The 19948-nt window shown below is 46.9% G+C and overlaps 1 protein-coding gene across 1 annotated transcript in view; it reads left to right on the plus strand.

The window, feature by feature from the left end:
* The first annotated feature begins 1453 nt into the window (after positions 1–1453).
* Positions 1454–19948, plus strand: part of LOC138520164 (pneumococcal serine-rich repeat protein-like) — a 42644-nt gene continuing 24149 nt past the window's right edge. The window contains exons 1-2 of the mRNA XM_069632645.1: positions 1454–1627; positions 1905–1981. Coding sequence (XP_069488746.1) covers positions 1454–1627; positions 1905–1981 — 251 coding nt within the window. The remainder of the gene's footprint in view (positions 1628–1904; positions 1982–19948) is intronic.

Genomic DNA, 19948 nt, shown 5'->3' on the forward strand with positions numbered 1-19948 from the left:
TCCATCTCCTCCCCTCTCCTTTTTCTCTTCCCTTCCCGCTCCTGGTTCTCCTCCTTTCCCTCTCCTCCCCTCCCCTGTTTCTCTTCCTTTCGCTCTCCTCCCCTGTTTCTCCTCCTTTCCCTCTCCTCCCCTCCCCTTTTTCTCTTCCTTTCCCTCTCCTCCCCTCCCCTTTTTCTCTTCCTTTCCCTCTCCTCCCCTCCCCTTTTTCTCTTCCTTTCCCTCTACTCTCCTCCCCTGTTTCTCTTCCTTTCCCTCTCCTGGTTCTCCTCCTTTCCCTCTCCTCTCATCCCCTGTTTCTCTTCCTTTCCCTCTCCTCTCCTGGTTCTATTCTTTTCCCTCGCCTCTCCTCCCCTCCCTGGCTCTTTTTCCCCTCCCCTTGCTTTTGTCCCCCCCACCCTGCCTCACTGGCTGACCCTCGGCACCCCCTTTTCTAAGACAGATTGTTCCTTTAATCACACAGGAAAAGAACCCCAAGCCGATATAATATTATAATTAATTAATTCACTAAAAAGGTATTAAATTTCTTCTCCCCCCTGTGGATATTATCTGAATTCATTGACCTTTAGAAAAATCGCCCTCTAATTGTGCGCAGGTTCCAGCCCATTCCCAGCCGGCCCGGCTCTCATTAATGAGAGCTCTGCGGCCTCCTCCGTGCGGCTAAGTAGTGCATAGATTCCTCTGGCCTCAGAAAAGGACGGGCACGAGTGCAGGCGCTGGCGGGCTCGGAAAGGGGGGAGCAGGGGGAAATAGGGAGACGGGGCAGGCGACGAGAGGAGGTGATGGGGAGAGAAAGGGAGGCGAGTGGAGGAGACAGAGAAGGGGAGATGCTGAAAGAGTGGGGGGGAGGAGGAGAGTGGGGAGAAAAGGAGGAGAGAGAAGGATAAAGGGAGGAAATAAAGGAGAATGGAAGAGAGTTGAAGATCCAGGGTAAGGTGTAGAGGAGAAAATGAAGATAGTGGTAGAGAAAGGGAGGAGAGAGGAGGAGAACGGGGGAGTGTAGGGGAAAGGGAAGAGAGTGGAGGAGAAAGGGTAGAAGAGGAATGAAGGACAATGGAAGAGAGAAAGTATAGTTGAAGAGACAGGGAAGGGTGTAGAGAAGTAAAGGAAGATAGTGGTAGAGAAAAGGAGGAGAAGGGGAGGAGAGTGGAGGAGGAAAGGGGAGTTTAGAAAAAGGGAAGAGGGTGGAGGAGAATGGGACAGAAACGAAAGAGAGTGCAAGAGAAAGGGAAGAGAGTGCAAGAGAAAGGAAGGAGGAGGAAAGAAAATGAGGAGAGTGGAGGAGAAAGAGAGGACAAAGTCAGAAACAGCAAAAAAAGTGGGTGAGAGGAGTGCACATTAGAAAAGGAGAGAAGGATTAAAGGCACAGAGAGGAGTGCGTGAGAGAAAGGAGGGAGGGTAGAGGAGAAAGGTAAGAGTGTAGGAGAAACGGAAGAGGGCGGAAGAGAAAGAAAGAATGGGAGAGAAAGGGAAGCTTGAAAGAGAAGGGAAGAAAAGTGGAAATAAAAGGAGAGTGGAGAAGACAAGGAAAAGAGTGGAAGAGAAAAGGAGGAGAATGGAGGAGAAAGTGGAAGAGAACGGGGAGAAGGGAAGAGAAAGGAAGGAGAGTGGAAAGAAAAGGCGAGAAGGGGTATCGGGACAGAGAGGAGTGTCTGGCAGCAGAATGAGAAGGGACATGTGTTGTAGAGCGCCTTGGCAAGAAGGGGCTTTACTGTGGTGTCCAGTTCCCCCCTCGGGGACAGTAGTCACTGCACCTTCTGGTCATTCCCCTATACCCCCCCTAGAAGTAACCCTAGTGCACACATGTTCTAAGAAAGGAGGGGGGGGGCACTAGCTAATACAACTTTTCAATAGAAAGTAGTGTCCGGTGTAAATGGTGTCTGTTGTAATATTTCTAAATATTTCAGGTGCAAGAGGGCGAAGGTCACGAGGCCACTCGGGAGGAAGGAAGACGAAGTGAAACACACCAGTATATTGCCACACGGTAACCTTATGATGTACTCCTGGGGGACCACCTGTCCCAGGTATAGTAAGGAGGTCTATAGGCCGGGGGACCCCATAGAGAGGTATCTCAGACTGTAGACTCCGAAATTCAATAAACCAGACATGTTAATAGGTACATTTACCCATATTAGATCAAGCAAATTGTGAAAGTAATCAGCCAGTAAAGCAAAAGAGGCCAGGCCAATGCATGCCAGTAATGTCAGAGACCATGGCGGGGGATAAAGGATCAGAACTTTATCTCATCAAAACAAGGGGAAGACCATATACATCATATTAGGACCCTAAAAGAACACATATATAGAAGGGTTAAGCGGGTATTTCACAACTCAAATCAAAACAGAAGTACTCAGCAGAAGATTGATGCTAAATACAATTTAGACCCATTTGTGTTAACACTCTTCACACAAATTGGATAATAGCACACTGTGAGTTGTACACAAGTCCAAAATAGCTCTTTTGGGATTGGTGTGTTGCCAACGCGTTTCGGATTCCTAAAAATCCATCATCAGGGCTAGGAAAGCTATCTGTTCCTATTATTCGGAGTGTTCCTTGAGTGGATACCTAGAGAGTTACAGAAAAAACTGTTATCAATGAGGGTGTTATTGAGAGGACCAACAGCTGTCTGTCGCGAGGACGCGCGGCTTAGGGACTGTTAATAAAACCATTACTGTGGCAACTGTGAGCATGTGCACTGGTGCCGTGTGGCGTTTCCACCATCATGGTGTGGGAATGTAGGAGTTAGGACGTTACTATGGAGACCCACCAGGGTCCATAGCAAGACAAAGGTGTATTCTTACCTAAACAAGTATTGAGAGGACCAACAGCCGGCCGTCTAGACGACACGCGGCTTAGGGTCTGCTGATAAGTGCATTATTGTGCCAACCGTGCCTATGCCTACTGGTGCCAGCTCAGGTCCAGAGCGCTACCATAGAGACCCCTCGGGTCCCAACCTTCCGAGACAAGTCCACAGCAGGTCTCGTGGCTCAGAGACGAAAGAATGAAGCGAATAATGACTCTCTGAGGAATGTGTGGTCATGTGGCTTTCAGGTAACAAAGTGAAAGAGGTAATGGGTAGGTCACACCACACGTGATCTGTCTTCATAGTAATGAATAGCCATCACCAAAACTTAAGATGGTGGAAAATCATGACTTGGTGCTGGTTTGTTGGAGGATCCAGAATGGATCCTCAACTACATGTTGCAAGAGACAGCGGTGGGCCCATGGGGAGACAGATTCGAGTCCGCTACCGCCATTGAACCGGCCAGGTTTTCAAACATAAAGCCCGTGGCCAGAAATGAGTGTGAGGCCAGGATGAGTGAAAATCTACTGTCCACAGCGGCGGGCACAGGGAAATGCAGAGAAATGATCTGCTCAGGTCCCTGTACCCAGGCAGACAGAATGGGGGCCATACCACAATTCAGAGGCTGCTGTGTAGCACTAGAAGCCTAAAATGTGTCGATACCTGTAAATTGTACAGTCTCGATGGCACCTAGCTCTCGGGGCCAACCCCGCGCACAATCTGATAGGACACCTGGTTACAGAGTTCAAAGGAGGATCCATAAATCATGTAGGATTTGTATATACATCTGAATTACACTGTGTAATGCATAGCAGGCATGGGTAGTTATGATCTCAAAATTAGGCTCTACAGAGATCCCAATAAGATAGTTAAAAATGGACCACATTCTGCACCACATGTCAGGCAAAACACATCAGATCGAAATCACAATTCATTCCACTCGGACTAAGCGAGTCTAACAGATCAATCCCCAAGATCTCTCTTTGCAATCATTTCCTGTATTCACCCCCCACCCCTCAGCTTCCAAGCTTTATTTGTTCGAGGATGACACATTTTAATTGTGTCACAGTGTGCCTGGCCTCAGAGAAATGCCTGGCTACAGGCGATTTCTGGTTTTTGGTACGTATGTTGGATTTGTGTTCCGACCAGCGTGTTTCAAGCGTCCTCGTACTCATTCCTACATAATAGTAGCCGCATGGGCATTTAAGACCATAAATGACATTCATAGCATGACAGGTGCAGGAATGCTTCAGCCAGATGGGTTTACCCGAATGAGGATGTGAAATCGTGTTACCCCTTATTATATTGTCCCAGTGCTGAAAGTTCTGGCATGGTATGGTTTCCTTGAACACATTCTTTCTTGTTGTTGGTGTCTGTATTTCAGCTTTGACCAAACTGTTGCGTAGCACTTTGTTGTTTCTGTAGGTGAACGTTTGGTGTCTATGAGTCCAACTGTTGCAATAACGGTCCATTTGTAGCATCGGCCAGGTCTTTTGGGTAATCCTCTTGATTCTCCCACTCTTAGTTGAGTGCATGGTCGCATAGACCAGGGATTCACTGCCTTTAGGTGACTTAGATGTTTCTCTCTTGATAGCCCTTACTTTCTCTGCAAATCCTGTGATAGGTAGTCTTGTAACCGCTTGCTTTGAATTTAGATTCTAGTAATGAAGAATGTTGTGTATATTCAGACGGCTCGGAAATGTTTCTTCTATATCGACGGAACTGGCTCAATGCCACACTGTCGATGGTTCTTTTTGGGGTGAAAGCTGGTGGCGAGGAGCAAGCTGTTTCTGTCCGTGGTTTTTGTATAAATACGGGTTTCCAACTTCTGTTCTTTGGTGTAGACTTCAATGTCGAGAAAATGTATCAATGAATCCCTTGTTTCAGTGGTAAATTGGATTCTGGGGTGCATTTCATTCATCATAGTAAAAATGTTTTGAAATTCGTCTGCTGGTCCGGTCCAGATGCCGAAAGTGTCATCAATATATCGGGCGTAGAGGGACAGGTGACGTAGCCATCTGGGTCAAGAGAGTACATGCTCATGTTCTAGAAAATACATATCGGTATTTGCATAGCATGGTGCCATAGCTGCACTCATGCTGGTTCCTGATATCTGTAGAACAAATCTGTCCCCAAACTTAAAGAAATTGTTCATGAGAACTAGTTTAAGTAGGGTAAGAACCAGTAACCAGTCACCCTGACAATTTTCTGATCTTAGGAGGAGCCATTCCACGGCTTCCAGGCAGGCCTTGTATAAAGGGAGGTGACACCCATCGTAAATAGTAAGTCTCTTCCCTTCACGAATTGAACGTCTTTCAGCTTTTGTAGGAAGTGCATCGTATCCTTAAGGTACGTAGCCGTGTTTTGGATAAGCGGCTGCAGGATCTTGTCGAGCTATTGTGCCACTAGTTCCAGCAGGCTCTCTGTGGCTGCGATAATGGGACGTCCAGGTGGTTTGATTAGTCTTATCTTCGGAAGTATGTACAGGACTGGTACAACAGGATGTTTATTCTCAAGGAACCTGCAAGTTTTCTCTGATAGCACGCCCCTGTCTTCTGCCTCATCAAGTACTTCCTGAATCAGAGCCCTGACCTATATGGTGGGGTTAAACAATATTTCCTTATATGTTTCCGAGTCAGAAAGGTGACGTTCAATTTCGTCAAGGTATTCTTGTTAGTCCATTAGGACCAGGGCCCCCCCTTTTGTAGGCAGGTTTAAAGCTGATGTTCTCATTATCCAATAGATGTTTTACTGTCTGTCGCTCCCTCACAGTGCAATTGCCATATCCTTTGGTTTTAAAGTGTATTTTTTTGAAGTCTTGGAGCACAGATTTCTCAAAAACTGAAAGGATATGATTTTGCACCGGCGGGTTGAAAGTATTCTTGGGGTGCGGTTCTAAGATGGTTCCTCCAAATGCGAGTTTTCTTCGAGGGAATCAAAGAACACCTTGAGTTTTAATTTTCTCATCAGTCTGAAAAAGTCAATCTTCTCCGTGAGAAGTGTGCTATTGTTCTGAGGGACAAAGGAGAGGCCTTTCCTCAGGACCTGTGATTCCAAACGGGAGAGTGGACATGAAGAAATGTTTACCACTGGGTCTTCTTCTGTGCCTTCTTTCTCTGTGGATTTCTTCTTTTGTTCTCGTCTGGTGGGTCTTTGTCGAAAAAACGTGCCCTATCAGCGGACGGTACGCCTTCTCGAGAGCTGGTAGCCTTCTCGATATTAGTGTTTAATGTGGCCTCAAGTTCCGTACTCGAGGCATCAGACAAGATAGTTTCGGGATTTGATGGTCCTGGTTTAGGTGTACGTTCTTGATAGGGTTTGTTCGGGCGGTGGCCGTAATATTCGTGCCACATATACACGATGTCAAGTTTATAATCAAGCGTATCACGCCTGAATTTCCTGATCTTCTTTGTTTCCAGCTCTTGTCTGTATCTCAACAGCTTTTGGTTGGTGTCCTCCAGAACCTGTTGGAGTTGGTCCACTGTAAAACCTTTGTTTTTAGCGATGGTCAGGTCAAGATGAGGCTTTTGTTGAATCGAGTCAGCAGCGGTGGAGATGCAGTGAGTGGGTCGCTTCCACAGACTTCAGCCGGTATTTGAGTCAAGATGGGATGGTGTGCCTTAATGGGTTGCGACAGTGCAGAAGACGGGTCAAGAGACAGGCAACGGCATTCGACGTCCTTCGACGTCCTTGGAGTGACAAAGGCTGCACCACAGGTCCTGTCGTGGCTCCAACTGAGTCTGTAGCGTTGGGCTGCTTTCTAGGCCTTGCAGTCGCTGAAGCACCCAGTCCAGCATTTAAGGGGGAAGATGAGTGCTTTCTTCTGCCCTCCCAACCAGGAAAGTTTTCAGAGGTCACTAAAGGGTTCGATCACTGCACTCTTTACCGTTGATGGCTCTACTTGTTTCTTCTGTCCTCACACGATTCCCAGTGAACGCCCACGAACCATGCAAAACCTGCAGTTTCCGATTCCATTGGTCCCCGGGGTCACTAGTTCTACACTCAAAATGTACAGGGCGAGAGACGTCTTGCAGCACCAGGTGACCAGCCTCTACACCTTGAATGCAATGTTCTGAGGGGAGCAGGGGATCCCCCGTTACTGCCCGAGGCCCACCTGACCAGGAATGCCATGGGGAGCTTGGCAAGCCACGCTGACAGGTAGCCACCAAGGCCCGGGTCGCAATGCTGACCCTAATGCCCATGGCCATGAGTAAGGACTGGATGCCCCTAGCCACCTCCCCTGAACCGGTCCTTCCCATCAAATCTACACCTGCTACTCTAGCCTCTCAAGTCAATGCTCTCCCAAACTCATACTTGCCAACATGACCCATTCCAATCCGTGGGTGCTTATCCAGTCCTGGTTTTTTATTTGCGTTCTGGGATTTGGGATTCCCCGTTTCCCATGATAAAACTCGAACTACAAGACAGGAAATGCAAAGAAAAACCAGGACTGGATAAGCACCTACAGATTGGAATGGTCATTTGTGCAAGTATGCAAACTCTATGCCTTAACCTTTGCAGCAGCTTTCAGCTGGTCCTGGCTTTCCTTAGTTATACCTGTCCTTCCTCAGCCTTCGTCTGCATTGACCCCTTCCGGGCCCCCTCAGGGGTCTATCCTGTGTCCTGAACTATTACTCTGCGGAGTGACACAGCCGGCCAGCTCACATATCAGTACGCCACTTTTGGCGCTAGCCTTTTGGTGCCGGCCGTTTGGTGCACTACTGTGGCTGCGGCCATTGGGTGCAAGGGTCGGCTAGATGCTGGTGACATTGCAGCCTATGTGTAAACAGCCCAAGTGCCAAATGGGGCCTTGTGGAAAGCCTCCACTGTCGTGACCCTGTGACCCTCATGCAATGTCTTAGCTTATGGGCCCTAGGGGGCCTCTCCTTTCCTCACTCCTGGGTATCCAATATTGATGGATAGGTATCTGATTGGGTCCGCCATGGCACGGGCAAGGGGTCTCACGGCCCTAGAGCAGGAGACGAGTGCACCCCGTGCCTTGAAGCTTGTACCCAGGACAGGCCCCTCTCCAGTGCTTTTGCTGCGGGACATGTTGCTCGGTAATTGGTTGCGTTTTGGACACGTGTCAGGGTTATATGTTCTTCTTAAAGTCCCAACTGCACCGAGGCTTGTCCATGGCACAGGAACATTTGCAGCTTAGCCAGACCCATGTGCACGGCCCTATTGGCCAGTCTGAACCACTCCAGTGTTGAGGACCACACACAGTTGCCAGCCCTGCTGCTAGCCCACATCACACATGCTTCGGGCAGAGGGCATCACAGACGGCGAACCACTTCCAGGCATCCTAGCCACTGCCAGCCCTGCACACGTTCTCACCCAGGAACACCCGCTCCGGATTCTGCTCCGGGGTTCATCTGGGCGAGCTAAGAGACCACTGGCAGGCCCCGGCTCAGGGAACGTGGGTGACAGGCGACCCGTGACCACTCTCCCTGCCCGGTCACTCTCCACAGACCATGGAACCCGTGGAGCACCCTTTAATTAATAGAAAGTGTCAGGAGGACGGATAACTCGCACTTCCGGCCCTATTAGCTGGAACTCCGACAATAGCCGTGTCTGAGGGCCAAGGGGGAACTCCGGGTATAGCTGTGTCTGAGGCCAAGGGGACACAGGGGAACTCCGTGGGTAGCTGTGTCTGAGGGCAAAGCGGATATAGGGGAACTCCGGAAATAGCTGTGTCTGAGAGCCAAGGCGACGCAGGGGAACTCCTGGGACAGCTGTGTCTGAGGGCCAAGGGGATAAAGGGGAACTCTGGGGATAGCTGTGCCTGAGGGATAAGGGGATACAGGGGAACTCTGGGGATAGCTGTGTCTGAGGGCCAAGGGGATACAGGGGAACTCCAGGGATAGCTGTGTCTGAGGACCAAGAGGATACAGGAGAACTCTGGCAATAGCTGTGTCTGAGGGCTAAGGTGATACGGGGGAACTCCGGGGACAGCTGTGTCTGAGGGCCAAGGGGATAAAGGGGAACTCTGGGGATAGCTGTGTCTGAGGGCCAAGGGGATAAAGGGGAACTCTGGGGATAGCTTTGTCTGCGGGCAGAGTGGATACAGGGGAACTCTGGAGATAGCTGTGTATGAGGGCCAAGGGGATACAGGGGAACTCCAGGGATAACTGTGTCTGAGGGCAAACGGGATAAAGGGTGAACTCCAGGGATAGCTGTGTCTGAGGGCCAAGGGGATACAGGGGAACTCCGGCAATAGCTGTGTCTGAGAGCCAAGGGGACACAGGGGAGCTCTGGGGGTAGCTGTGTCTGAGGGCAAAGGGGATACAGGGGAACTCTGGCAATATCTGTGTCTGAGGGCACAGGGGATACAGGGAAACTCCGGCAATAGCTGTGTCTGAGGGCCAAGGGGACACAGGAACTCCGGGGATAGCTCTCTCTGAGGGCAAAGGGGATACAGGGGAACTCCAGCAACAGCTGTGTCTGAGGGCCAAGGGGATACAGGGGAACTCTGGCAATAGCTGTGTCTGAGAGCTAAGGGGACACATGGGAACTCCAGGGATAGCTGTGTCTGAGGGCACAGGGGATATAGGGGAACTCCAGCAATAGCTGTGTCTGAGTGCCAAGGGGATACAGAGGAACTCTGGGGATAGCTCTGTCTGAGGGCCAAGGGGATACAGGGGGACCCGACAATAGCTGTGCCTGAGGGACAAGGGGATACAGAGGAACTCCGGGGATAGCTGTTGTTAAGATGGATTTCTGAACTCTGACCTGTAGGGGCAGAGGTTCAGAAGGCCAGCCTAGTTTCTTGGAACACATTCTGAGTGAGATTCTGGCCGTTGTGACCTCCGCACACACAAATAATTAATATGCCTGCAGGCCACTTGTCGGGGTCGCGAACTGAGACCTTGTCCTATTACTGACCTATGTGTAAATGAACAACTGTATCAGCGGAACTGATCAAAATGCATACATTATAGGATTGACCTGGCAAGGAACCCTAGGCCTGATCCCAAGAATGGTTAACCCGCAAGGGGGTTGGCCAAGGGCTGGATAAAGGATATAAAAGCCCAAGTATTCCAAATGTACGGTCTCTCTACTAATGCATCGAACCCTCGTTGAAGTTCGTTACGTTACTCTGAGAGCCGAATAGCTATCCGTTTGTCAATTGACTTTGGTAACTGTTGTAGCTTTTAAATAAAGCACTTGTATGTCCTTTGTAACCTGTGTTGGTGTGTTTATTTTGGGCTTCCCAGCCTCATATCAATTTTTATGTTTTCACAGTTGGCGCCCGAATAGGGACCCTCAAGATTGATGCCGGATCATTGAAGGTTGACGCAGACTATCGAACCGGGATCGGACGGTGTGATTTTGCGGGCCCGACCGAATGAGACGCTATACCTCGGCAGCGCTGCACCATCCGATCCTTGGACGATAGTCGTGTGGTCTGACACGGCATCTTGACGAGGGTCCATTTTTGAGGCGGGCAGATTTGTCGAAACCACCAAACACAAGGTAAAATTCGTTAGGTAAGTTCTTTGATAAACCGTACAGTCCTCCTTAGGTTTGGTCAGGTGCAGTCGTGACCCGGTTTTAATTTAACCCTGACAATTTGAATTTGGCGTATTGTATCTGCAGACACAATTATTGACCCGGTAACACCAATTTTTTGTGAAATGCCTGGGAAATTGTCTGGCTGCTTTAGGGCTCTGTTCCGCAGCGATCGACAATCTTTGGAATTTAGCCGCCCGGCACCACAGGAGGGGTCGCCGGCATGTGCTATGTACTGTAAGTATGGCATTGGTAGTATAGTATTTAATGATATTTGGCACAGACAGACCAGACATGCCTCCGAATTTCAGTGGCCAATCAAAGGCAGTTTTGAGATCTCCCGTATTGAATACCTAGAATCGGTCTTGCTAAAAAAGAAGGCTAGACCTGCAGCCTTTGATGTTTTACAGAATTGGAAAAAAGAAGCGTTACAGCAGCTTAAAAGTAGGGATAAACATGCACGCCGTCATAAAACAAATGCCGAAAAAGCGTTGTTATATGATAAAGAAAAACATTCAGAATCAGTTAAAAATATGGATAGGGCTTTTTCACTTGGAATCCAGAAAATGTACCCCTCTAAAGATTTTCATGTTTCCGAAGAATTTATTGAAAAATTGTTAAACGAACGCAGGCCTGGTGCCTCTGCGCCACCTCCGTATGATCCTTTCTTGGGCGCTCTGCCCATTCCTGCTGTTGTTCCTGCTGTTATTCCTGTTCCCCCTGTACAACCTGTTGTTCCTATTCCTCTAGTTGTTGTTCCTCCACCTATTGCACCACCCCTTCCTCCTGCGCCGATAGTTGCACCTTTATTAAATTTACCTGCACCTCCGCTCCCGAGTGGTCCCGTATTGACTGAAGTTGATCAAGGTGCAGGATCAAAGATCGTCACTCGTAATACTGTTTCTGCAGATAAGAAACAGGAATTGTTTGCATGGGCTAAGCACTGTATGGAGAAAGATGATCAAGTTAATGTTTTTTCCACATTATCTAATTTGAACAGTTTTCCCGAGAAAAATGTTTTTATCGAAGGTTTGGGGGCTCATTTATGTGTGATGTGGGGTAAATTACAAAATTTGGATCTTCCACAAGGGGTGAGAGATCTAAATGCTTTGGCACTTTCGAGGGACACAGAGCAGAAAGTATATGGTCATGTTGAAAAATTGTTTGAGTATAGGAAGGACTTTGAATAGTCACGAGATGAGGATGACGAAGACGATAGTATGTATGTACAGAAACGGTTCCTTCCGTGTCGTAGCTCGGCACCTGAGGAAGTACGAATTTGTACCAAAGATGCGATTCGATGGATCTCGGATTCATCGATTCCGCCAGATGAAGTATATGACACATATAGTGAGTATACAGTAGAAATGCAAAGAAAGGTAATTCAGGTAATGGTACAGTACCTGCAAGAAGAATGTGTAAGAAAGAAGGTTAGTTGCCCCATAGAATTGTTGGGGATTTGTAAAAGGGCTTTTTCGCCCGACACTTCTTCGGCTGCCTTAGCGCTCGACCTGGCTCTGTTGCTTAGTAAGCGGCCGGAGGTACCTATATCTCAGTTGCCTATGAGAGAGGTTCCTCCGACCTTTGTCCCAAAGGTTGAGATTCCCGCCAACGCTGGGACTGGTGCACCCGCTGTGGATATCCCTGCACATTATGTATCGCAATTCGTTCACGTCCCGTTTTCACGACAGGAAGTGAACACTATTAGACAATCAGTTCCCGATATCAGGAAAAACCCGACGGGGTTTTACAAAGGGATAGAGTCCGTCTTGCAGTCCTCTGTGTTCACCTTAAGTGATATTGACTTGCTATTCCCTGTACTCCTACCCGTAGATGTATGGAAGCAGGTTCGGACAATAGACGATGTGCCAGGGTTAGGAGATACGTGGGCTAATATGATTAGGATTGATGGGGAAAGACTAGCAGGTGAGAAACCACCACAGGTAATACTTACTTTGCCTGATAGAATTGTCGCAAAATTAAAAACTATAATTCCAGAGAAAAGAATTATTTGGGACAAGCTTACGGCATGTGTTCAAGGGAAAACTGAAGGCGCCACTGAATTCTTTAACAGATTCGAACAGGTATTTTCTGACTTCAGTGGGCAGGATTTGGGTACAGAGTCTGGGAGAAGGTTGTTTGTGGACAAATTTGTATGTGGATTGTTGCCCGACATCCAGCCACAGATTATGTCCTCTGAGAGCGCTTGGGAGGCAAAATCTCAATCTGAGGTTTTGCACATGGCTCAGTATTATGAGAACCATGTTAATAATGAGAAGGAGAAAATAGAAAAGAGGAAAGGAGATTTCAAAACCAAAGTATTATTACAACAAATTGTTAGAAACCCCAGAGAAGGCACGACACAGACTAGAGGACAGTATCTGCCAAAAGGAAATGCTCCTTTGGGTTCTGTGAATATTAATCAATGTGCTTATTGCCGCCAGGAAGGTCATTGGCGAGCACAGTGCCCCGTCCTTCGACAAAGGTCAAACAGTGCGTTTGGGAGTATGGGTAGACGACCTAGGGGCCGCCCTGGAGCAGGGGGCCCTGATAGAGGTCAGTTTTTGCAAGATCCTCAGCAACCTTTTTCCACGGGAAAATCAGACCTCGAGTGTGGACTCGAGGAACATATTTGATCACCCTTCTGCTGCCTACCTTTCTGAAGAGCTTCCTTTCCGACGATACTCTATGTCATTAGGACTGCCCGAAGCAGGGTTTGGAACCTTCACCTATTCCCGTTAATCAGAAAGGCTCCTACGTTGAATTATTAGTAGGGAATAGGAAACACCAGTTTTTGATAAACACTGGAGCACAGAAGTGCTCCATTGATCATTCTCGGGTTCCAAACATTCCACTGTCAGGGCAAACAAATGTTTCCGTAGGGTTTTCTGGTATACCAATTGTCTGTCCGGTTTCTTCACCGGTGTCTGTTTCTTTGGGTCCCTTTACGGACCATTGCCCTTTTCTTCTGACTTCGAACTGTGGAGAGAATTTGCTGGGGTTGAATTTGTTAAAGAAATTGAATGCAGTAATTCATTGTTCCTCTGATGGAGTACGGCTGACGGTTTCACCACAGCAACTTCCTAATTCTCAGTTTCTGATTCGACCTTTACCTCCTGAGTTTAGCATTGTCCCGGAATGTTTATGGGCGGTTGACGACAATGATGTCGGGGTACTACAGATTGAGCCCGTTAAAATAGTTTTGAAACATGGAGTTAAACTACCACGCATTCCGCAGTATAAAATATCAGTTGAGGGTGAGCGTGCTTTGAAATGCATTGTCTCCGATTTTGTGTATCGTGGGGTGATCGAGGAGATTACAGGTAGTTTGTGTAACAGTCCGATCTTGCCTGTATATAAGAAAGGCGACAATGCAATCCCATACCGGTTCATAATTGATCTTCGTGCTATTAACAGAGTTGTCGCCCCACAATTCCCAATCGTGCCTGATGTAACAACGATATTGACAATGATCCCTGCTACAGCTACGCATTTCAGCGTTGTGGATTTAAAAAATGCTTTCTTTAGCATTCCTATACATAAGGAAAGTAGATATCTGTTTGCGTTTACCTTGGGGGGACGCTCATTTACATTCACTAGGGCACCTCAAGGGTATACTGAAAGTCCAAGCATTTATAGTAGAGCTTTAAAAGAGCAGCTCGACACCCTTGAATTGCCACCTACTTGTACACTGCTTCAATATGTTGATGATTTGCTTTTGGCTGCAGACTCTGAAAGTGCTTGTAAAGAAGGCACTAGACTGTTGCTTGTTCATCTATCAAAAAATGGTCATAAAGCTTCGCTCAAAAAATTTCAATATTGTTGTCAGGATATCGCCTATTTAGGGTACCTCCTGTCAAAGGAGGGGAGAAGATTGACACCTGAAAGAATAAAACACATTTCTGGCATGTCTGTTCCAAATACACAGAAGGAAGTCAGAGCCTTAATAGGTATGGCTTCTTACTGTAGGTTTTGGATCCCGAACTTTTCGCTAGTGATAAAACTGATGTTGGCTTTGACGAAGAAGGGCATTTCTCTGCCACAGCCATGGAAATCGGAACATCAACGATCATTTCAGCTTCTCAAAACCGCGTTATGCTCTGCACCGGTTCTGGGTACTCCAAATTATGACAAGGCTTTTGTGTTGTTTGTGCATGAATGTGATGGATGTGCTTTGGCTGTGTTAACACAGGAACACGGAGGGAAGAATAGGCTGTGCGGCTACTACTCCTCCGCCCTTGATCCTGTCGCATGCGCTTTGCCAAGATGTTTGCGAGCTGTCGCTGCTGCTGCCGCGTCTGTAAAGCAGAGTGAGGGAATGGTCCTAGGCCATGATTTGATTTTGATGGTACCTCACTCTGTAGATATCCTATTGAACAAAACCCAAACGCAACACCTCACCTCTGCACGGTTAACAAGGTATGAATTAATTCTGTTTGCCCCTCACATTCAAATTAAGAGGTGTTGTGTTCTTAATCCGGCTGAACTCTTACCTTTCCCGCAAAACACTGTTTGCGTTGACGAAGAATTACATGACTGTCTGTATACCACTGAACAAGAAACAAAGGGAAGGATAGATCTTATAGATACTCCTTTGGACAATGCAGAAGGGGAGCTGTTTTGTGATGGCTCCTGCTTCAAACTTTCAGATGGTACATCTACAGCTGCTTACGCAGTTACTACATTGAGTAAAGTTGTTGAAACTAAGAGAATTTTGCATAACTCCGCGCAGGCTGCAGAGATTATAGCATTGACCCGAGCTTGTGAACTCTGAAGGGCGTATAGTAAATATATATACTGATAGCCAGTACGCCTTTGGGGTGGCTCACAACTTTGGGAGGCTCTGGTCGGAAAGAGGGTTCCTGACCTCACATGGGAACAAGATTCAGCATGGCCCCTTGATAGTGCAATTGCTCTCGGCACTCTCGCTCCCTAGGCAGTTAGCGATCATGAAATGTGCAGCACATCGTAAGGTCATAGATGATGTGGGAAAAGGGAACGCCTTTGCGGACCTGATAGCCAGGCAAACGGCCACAGACCTTAGCACAGACATGTATGCGCTAAGAGAAACAAAAGATGCCTATGTAATGGATGAAGGTATTGGGTCTGTGCAGGATATTCAAACTGATGCTACAGTAGAAGAATCTAAAAGGTGGGCTGAAGGAATGGGGAAACTAGATGATGATGGGTGTTGGGTGGATACATCTGAAGGAAAATGGTTGCTCCCTGATTCATATGTACTGGCAATGGTTACAATGGCACACGGTCCTACACATGTGTGTGCTCATCAGATCACGAAAATGTTAGAACAAGTTTGGGTGAATAACAAGATTCCGGAGACTGCAAGACGTCATGTTCAGAACTGCATGATCTGCTTACAGCCTAATGTGGGTAAGGGGACAGTAACTCCAAGGGGAAGCTTTGGGCCCCCTTCTGTTCCCTTCGAGGTCATTCACTTTGATTTTATTGAGATGGAACGGTGTAACAATCTGAAATATGTTCTTGTAATTATTTGTGCCTTTAGTAAATGGGTCGAGGCTTTCCCCGTTAAAGATGCTACCGCCATGACCACTGCAAAGATTATGGTAAAAGAATTCTTTCCTCGATTTGGGCTCCCAAGAGTAATTTGGTCGGACAATGGTCCTCATTTTGTTGCAACAGTAATTTTGCAGATATGCACAGTATTACATATTGAGAAACGATTTCACTCAGCTAGACATCCTCAAAGTGCTGGGTTGGTGGAAAGACATAATGGTATCTTAAAGAATAAGCTTGCAAAAACATGTGCCGATACCAAACTGAAATGGCCAGATGCCTTACCTATTGTATTATTGGCTATGCGTACCACACCTCAAACTAAGATTGGGCTTTCTCCATTTGAGGCAGTTATGGGGAGACCTGCTAACATTTGGGGTCTCCCAAAACCTAAAGCCCTGAGAGAGGTGGAAAATGTATTGCTCGTAGACTACTGTAACCAGTTAACTAAAAACCTGTATTTCATTTATCACCAGGTATATTCAACTTTACCTGTACGGTTCACGGGCCCAGGACACGATATACAGCCTGGAAGTTAGGTCCTAGTGAAGGCCTACGAAAGGTCTTCCTGTCTCGCTCCTCGTTGGAAGGGACCCTAGCAGGTGCTGTTGGTCACCCGGACAGCAGTGCGGGTGGCTGGGAAGAAACACTGGATCCACGCGACGCATGTCAAGAAACTTCCTCACTCGACGCCACACGTTACAGAAGAAGCAGATCCCCTCGCTGATGCTACAGTTCCTGATCTTGGAGTAGCAAACAGCGCTGTGAGTGCGTCTGAGAATTTCTCTTAGCCCGTGGAGCTTGGGGAACAGTCCATTTCGTCTCCGCACTCTCTTGAAAAATCACTTCCGGAAAACATTGTTTCAAGTTCTGCGACTTCCGTCGCCTCCGATACGTCGCTTGCCTCAGGAAGTGACGACACTTTATTTTCGGATCAGACAATCTTGGGTACCACCAGGTACAACCTTCGACGAAGAAAATAGAACTACGGCACGGGCTTTTCCGTGCATTTGGGAAAGAGAAGTGATTGAAAGTTTTCTTTTGTATAAGAAAGTTTCCGTTGAACAGGAAGAAAAAGGGATTCTGCTGGCTAAGGTTGGGAAGGACTAAGAAATCGCGTGACCGTAGCGTCGCCAGCAACGAACATTGGGGTCGTCGATTGAGGAACTACAATGCCTGCCACCTCCACTGCTGCTCCCCGCACTGGACTTGTGAATAAGGGGGTGACCAACTTGGACAATGAACAATGTGCCAGGGCCCCGAAAATGTATTGCTGTGTTTTGATAATGATAATTGTTATTTTTGCAATTACTGCTGTAGGACTTTGGTACTTTTACTTTAAAGAAATCTATCCTCTAAAACCTCTACTACCGACCGAGATTGTACCAACTGCTTTGACTCCCTCTGTACACCTTCACACTCTGTCCCCTAGAGACTCCCAACATAGACAAAAGTATCATAATAACACTCTAATGATAGTAATGAATGCAACGCATGCCATTTCTAATAAGAGTAATTGTTGGATTTGCACTCATTTACCGCAACATGGGAACAAGGGACTAGGATGGTATATTCACCCTTTACCTTTAACGACTGCTTGCTATGCCTCTCTTAGAGCACTATTCTTTGGCCGTTGGAATGATAGCATCTCAGGGAACTTTGATGGAACTAATTTGAATGAGTTCGAGAAACGTGAATTAACTCCCCTGGGATGCTCGCTTTTTGCAAATAGAAGTAAACCTAATGTCGCTTCTATTAGGCCGTCTGATAAACTGTCTCTTCCTTTTCAAACTTTAATTTCCTTTAAAATGGCTCCGATAGGCAATAAGGACGCAGTGCCTCCTTCTTACTCTATAAATCATAGCCCTGATTCGGTCCCCTTTTGTGTACAAAGAAATGGCACTCGGCCAATGGGAGATTTTGAAGGTTGTATGAACATTGTAAATTTGACTGGAGAAAACAGGCCTCTATATGTAGCGGGGCCTGTTTATTTTGTTTGTGGTAGTTTAGCATTTCCCTGGTTGCCCAAGGATTGGCAGGGAACCTGTTACTTAGGAATCCTGTTACCCGGGGTATTTGTAGCTAGTATATTGGAGGTTTCTAAGGCTCGCCCACGGCGGGACAAGAACGGAGATACCCCTGGGCAAGTATTGGGAGATATAGCAAAATCAGTTGTGCCCTTTTGGGGACAAATAACAAACTCTAAGAACATTAGGGGATTAGCAAGGGTACTGGAGAGAACGATCAACCGGACCACGGACATACTCTACAATATGACACTAGAACAAAAAGCAATAAGATTGGTAGCACTCCAAAATCGGATGGCATTAGATGTCATTTTGGCAGAACGAGGTGGAGTATGCAAATTGGTAGGGTCCGCTTGCTGTGTTTTCGTACCAGATTCCTCGCCGACAATTTTTAAAGCAATACAGAACTTGCATATCCTTAGTTCTGAAGTACATATCCCTGTAGGAGATTGGAATCTTAGCACCTGGTTCTGGGATTCTTTACGATCTTGGGGTTGGAAGGTGCTTTCTGTTATTCTGGTTATTTTGGGGATCCTGCTATTCCTTTGTTGCTGTTTTCAATGTCTTCCGAGTATATGTGGAATGCTAGGGGGATGTTGTGCCCAAGCAGTGAGCACAATAGGGCATAGAATGTATGCCCCAGATACAGCATCCAAAGAGTTTGTGTTACAAGAGGTCCTGATGAACGACCTAATGGCTATAGATATTACAGACAATGATTGAGGATGTATGGATGACAATACATGGAGTTATTTGCAAAAGTATTAGAAATGATATTTAGCACTTGGCATAGGCCAAAAGGAGGGTCTGTTGGAATTGAAATAATATTATGACTCCTATCGCAGTAATTGAATGTGTATTGGCTACGCCAAGTTGTCTAAAAATCATGTAAATAGACTCCGCGGTAAGGTCTTGACCTTAACGAAAAGTAATGTAAGTCGCCATCTTGGATTTAGCCGCCATTTTAGGTTCTCTTGTAATGTGGAAGTCACCGTGAACATCAAAATGAAGGCTGAATGACATTCTGAGTGAGATTCTAGCCGTTGTGACCTCTGCACACACGAATAATTAATATGCCCGCAGGCCACTTGTCGGGGTCGCAAACTGAGACCTTGTCCTATTACTGACCTATGTGTAAATGAACAACTGTATCAGCCAAACTGATCAAAATGCATACATTATAGGATTGACCTGGCAAGGAACCCTAGGCATGATCCCAAGAATGGTTAACCCGCGAGGGGGTTGGCCAAGGGCTGGATAAAGGATATAAAAGCCCAAGTATTCCAAACGTACGGTCTCTCTACTAATGCATCGAACCCTCGTTGAAGTTCGTTACGTTACTCTGAGAGCCGAATAGCTATCCGTTTTTCAATTGACTTTGGTAACTGTTGTAGCTTTTAAATAAAGCACTTGTATGTCCTTTGTAACCTGTGTTGATATGTTTCTTTTGGGCTTCCCAGCCTCATATCAATTTTTATGTTTTCACAACACTTACAAATTACTCCAGACAGGTGTTATATTAAAAATATAGACACATTTATTACAAGGCCTTTGTAACATCGACCATAGCAAAGAATCACAATAATACTAAAGTAAACCAACACATCACAATCAATACAATATATATACAAAACCGAGGGGTCTAAGGAGTTATGAGCACGTAATATGTAGACCACCTAGATGGGGAGGAAAACAGGCAGTGCAAGTAATCACTAGACCCAGTTCGACATCAAAAATACACCTAACTAGGAGGAAGTCCGAGCCCTACGAAGAGAGGAACCTTATGCTCAAAAGTACCTGCACGCGCTGGTGCCGATGGACAAATTAGGGTCTCTTCAAGGGTCTCTGACAGTTCAGGAAGGTGGATGAAGTGATGAAGAACGAGTCCCCCACTACTCGAGCAAGGCCTCCACTTGCGGGCAGAGGCAGAGTGAGAGTGCGGGAAGTATCCGCTATTTCGCAACAGCGGTAGAAAGGAAAGGGCTCCTGCGCTAGGGGCCACCGGTTGGGGTATGGACTACTCACCGGTCCCCGACGCAGGCAGACCCAGACTTCTTCTGTTCAGTTCACATTG

This window comes from Ambystoma mexicanum, chromosome 13 (assembly GCF_040938575.1).
Source record: "Ambystoma mexicanum isolate Mex_15411 chromosome 13, UKY_AmexF1_1, whole genome shotgun sequence".
Taxonomy (NCBI): Eukaryota; Metazoa; Chordata; class Amphibia; order Caudata; family Ambystomatidae; genus Ambystoma; species Ambystoma mexicanum.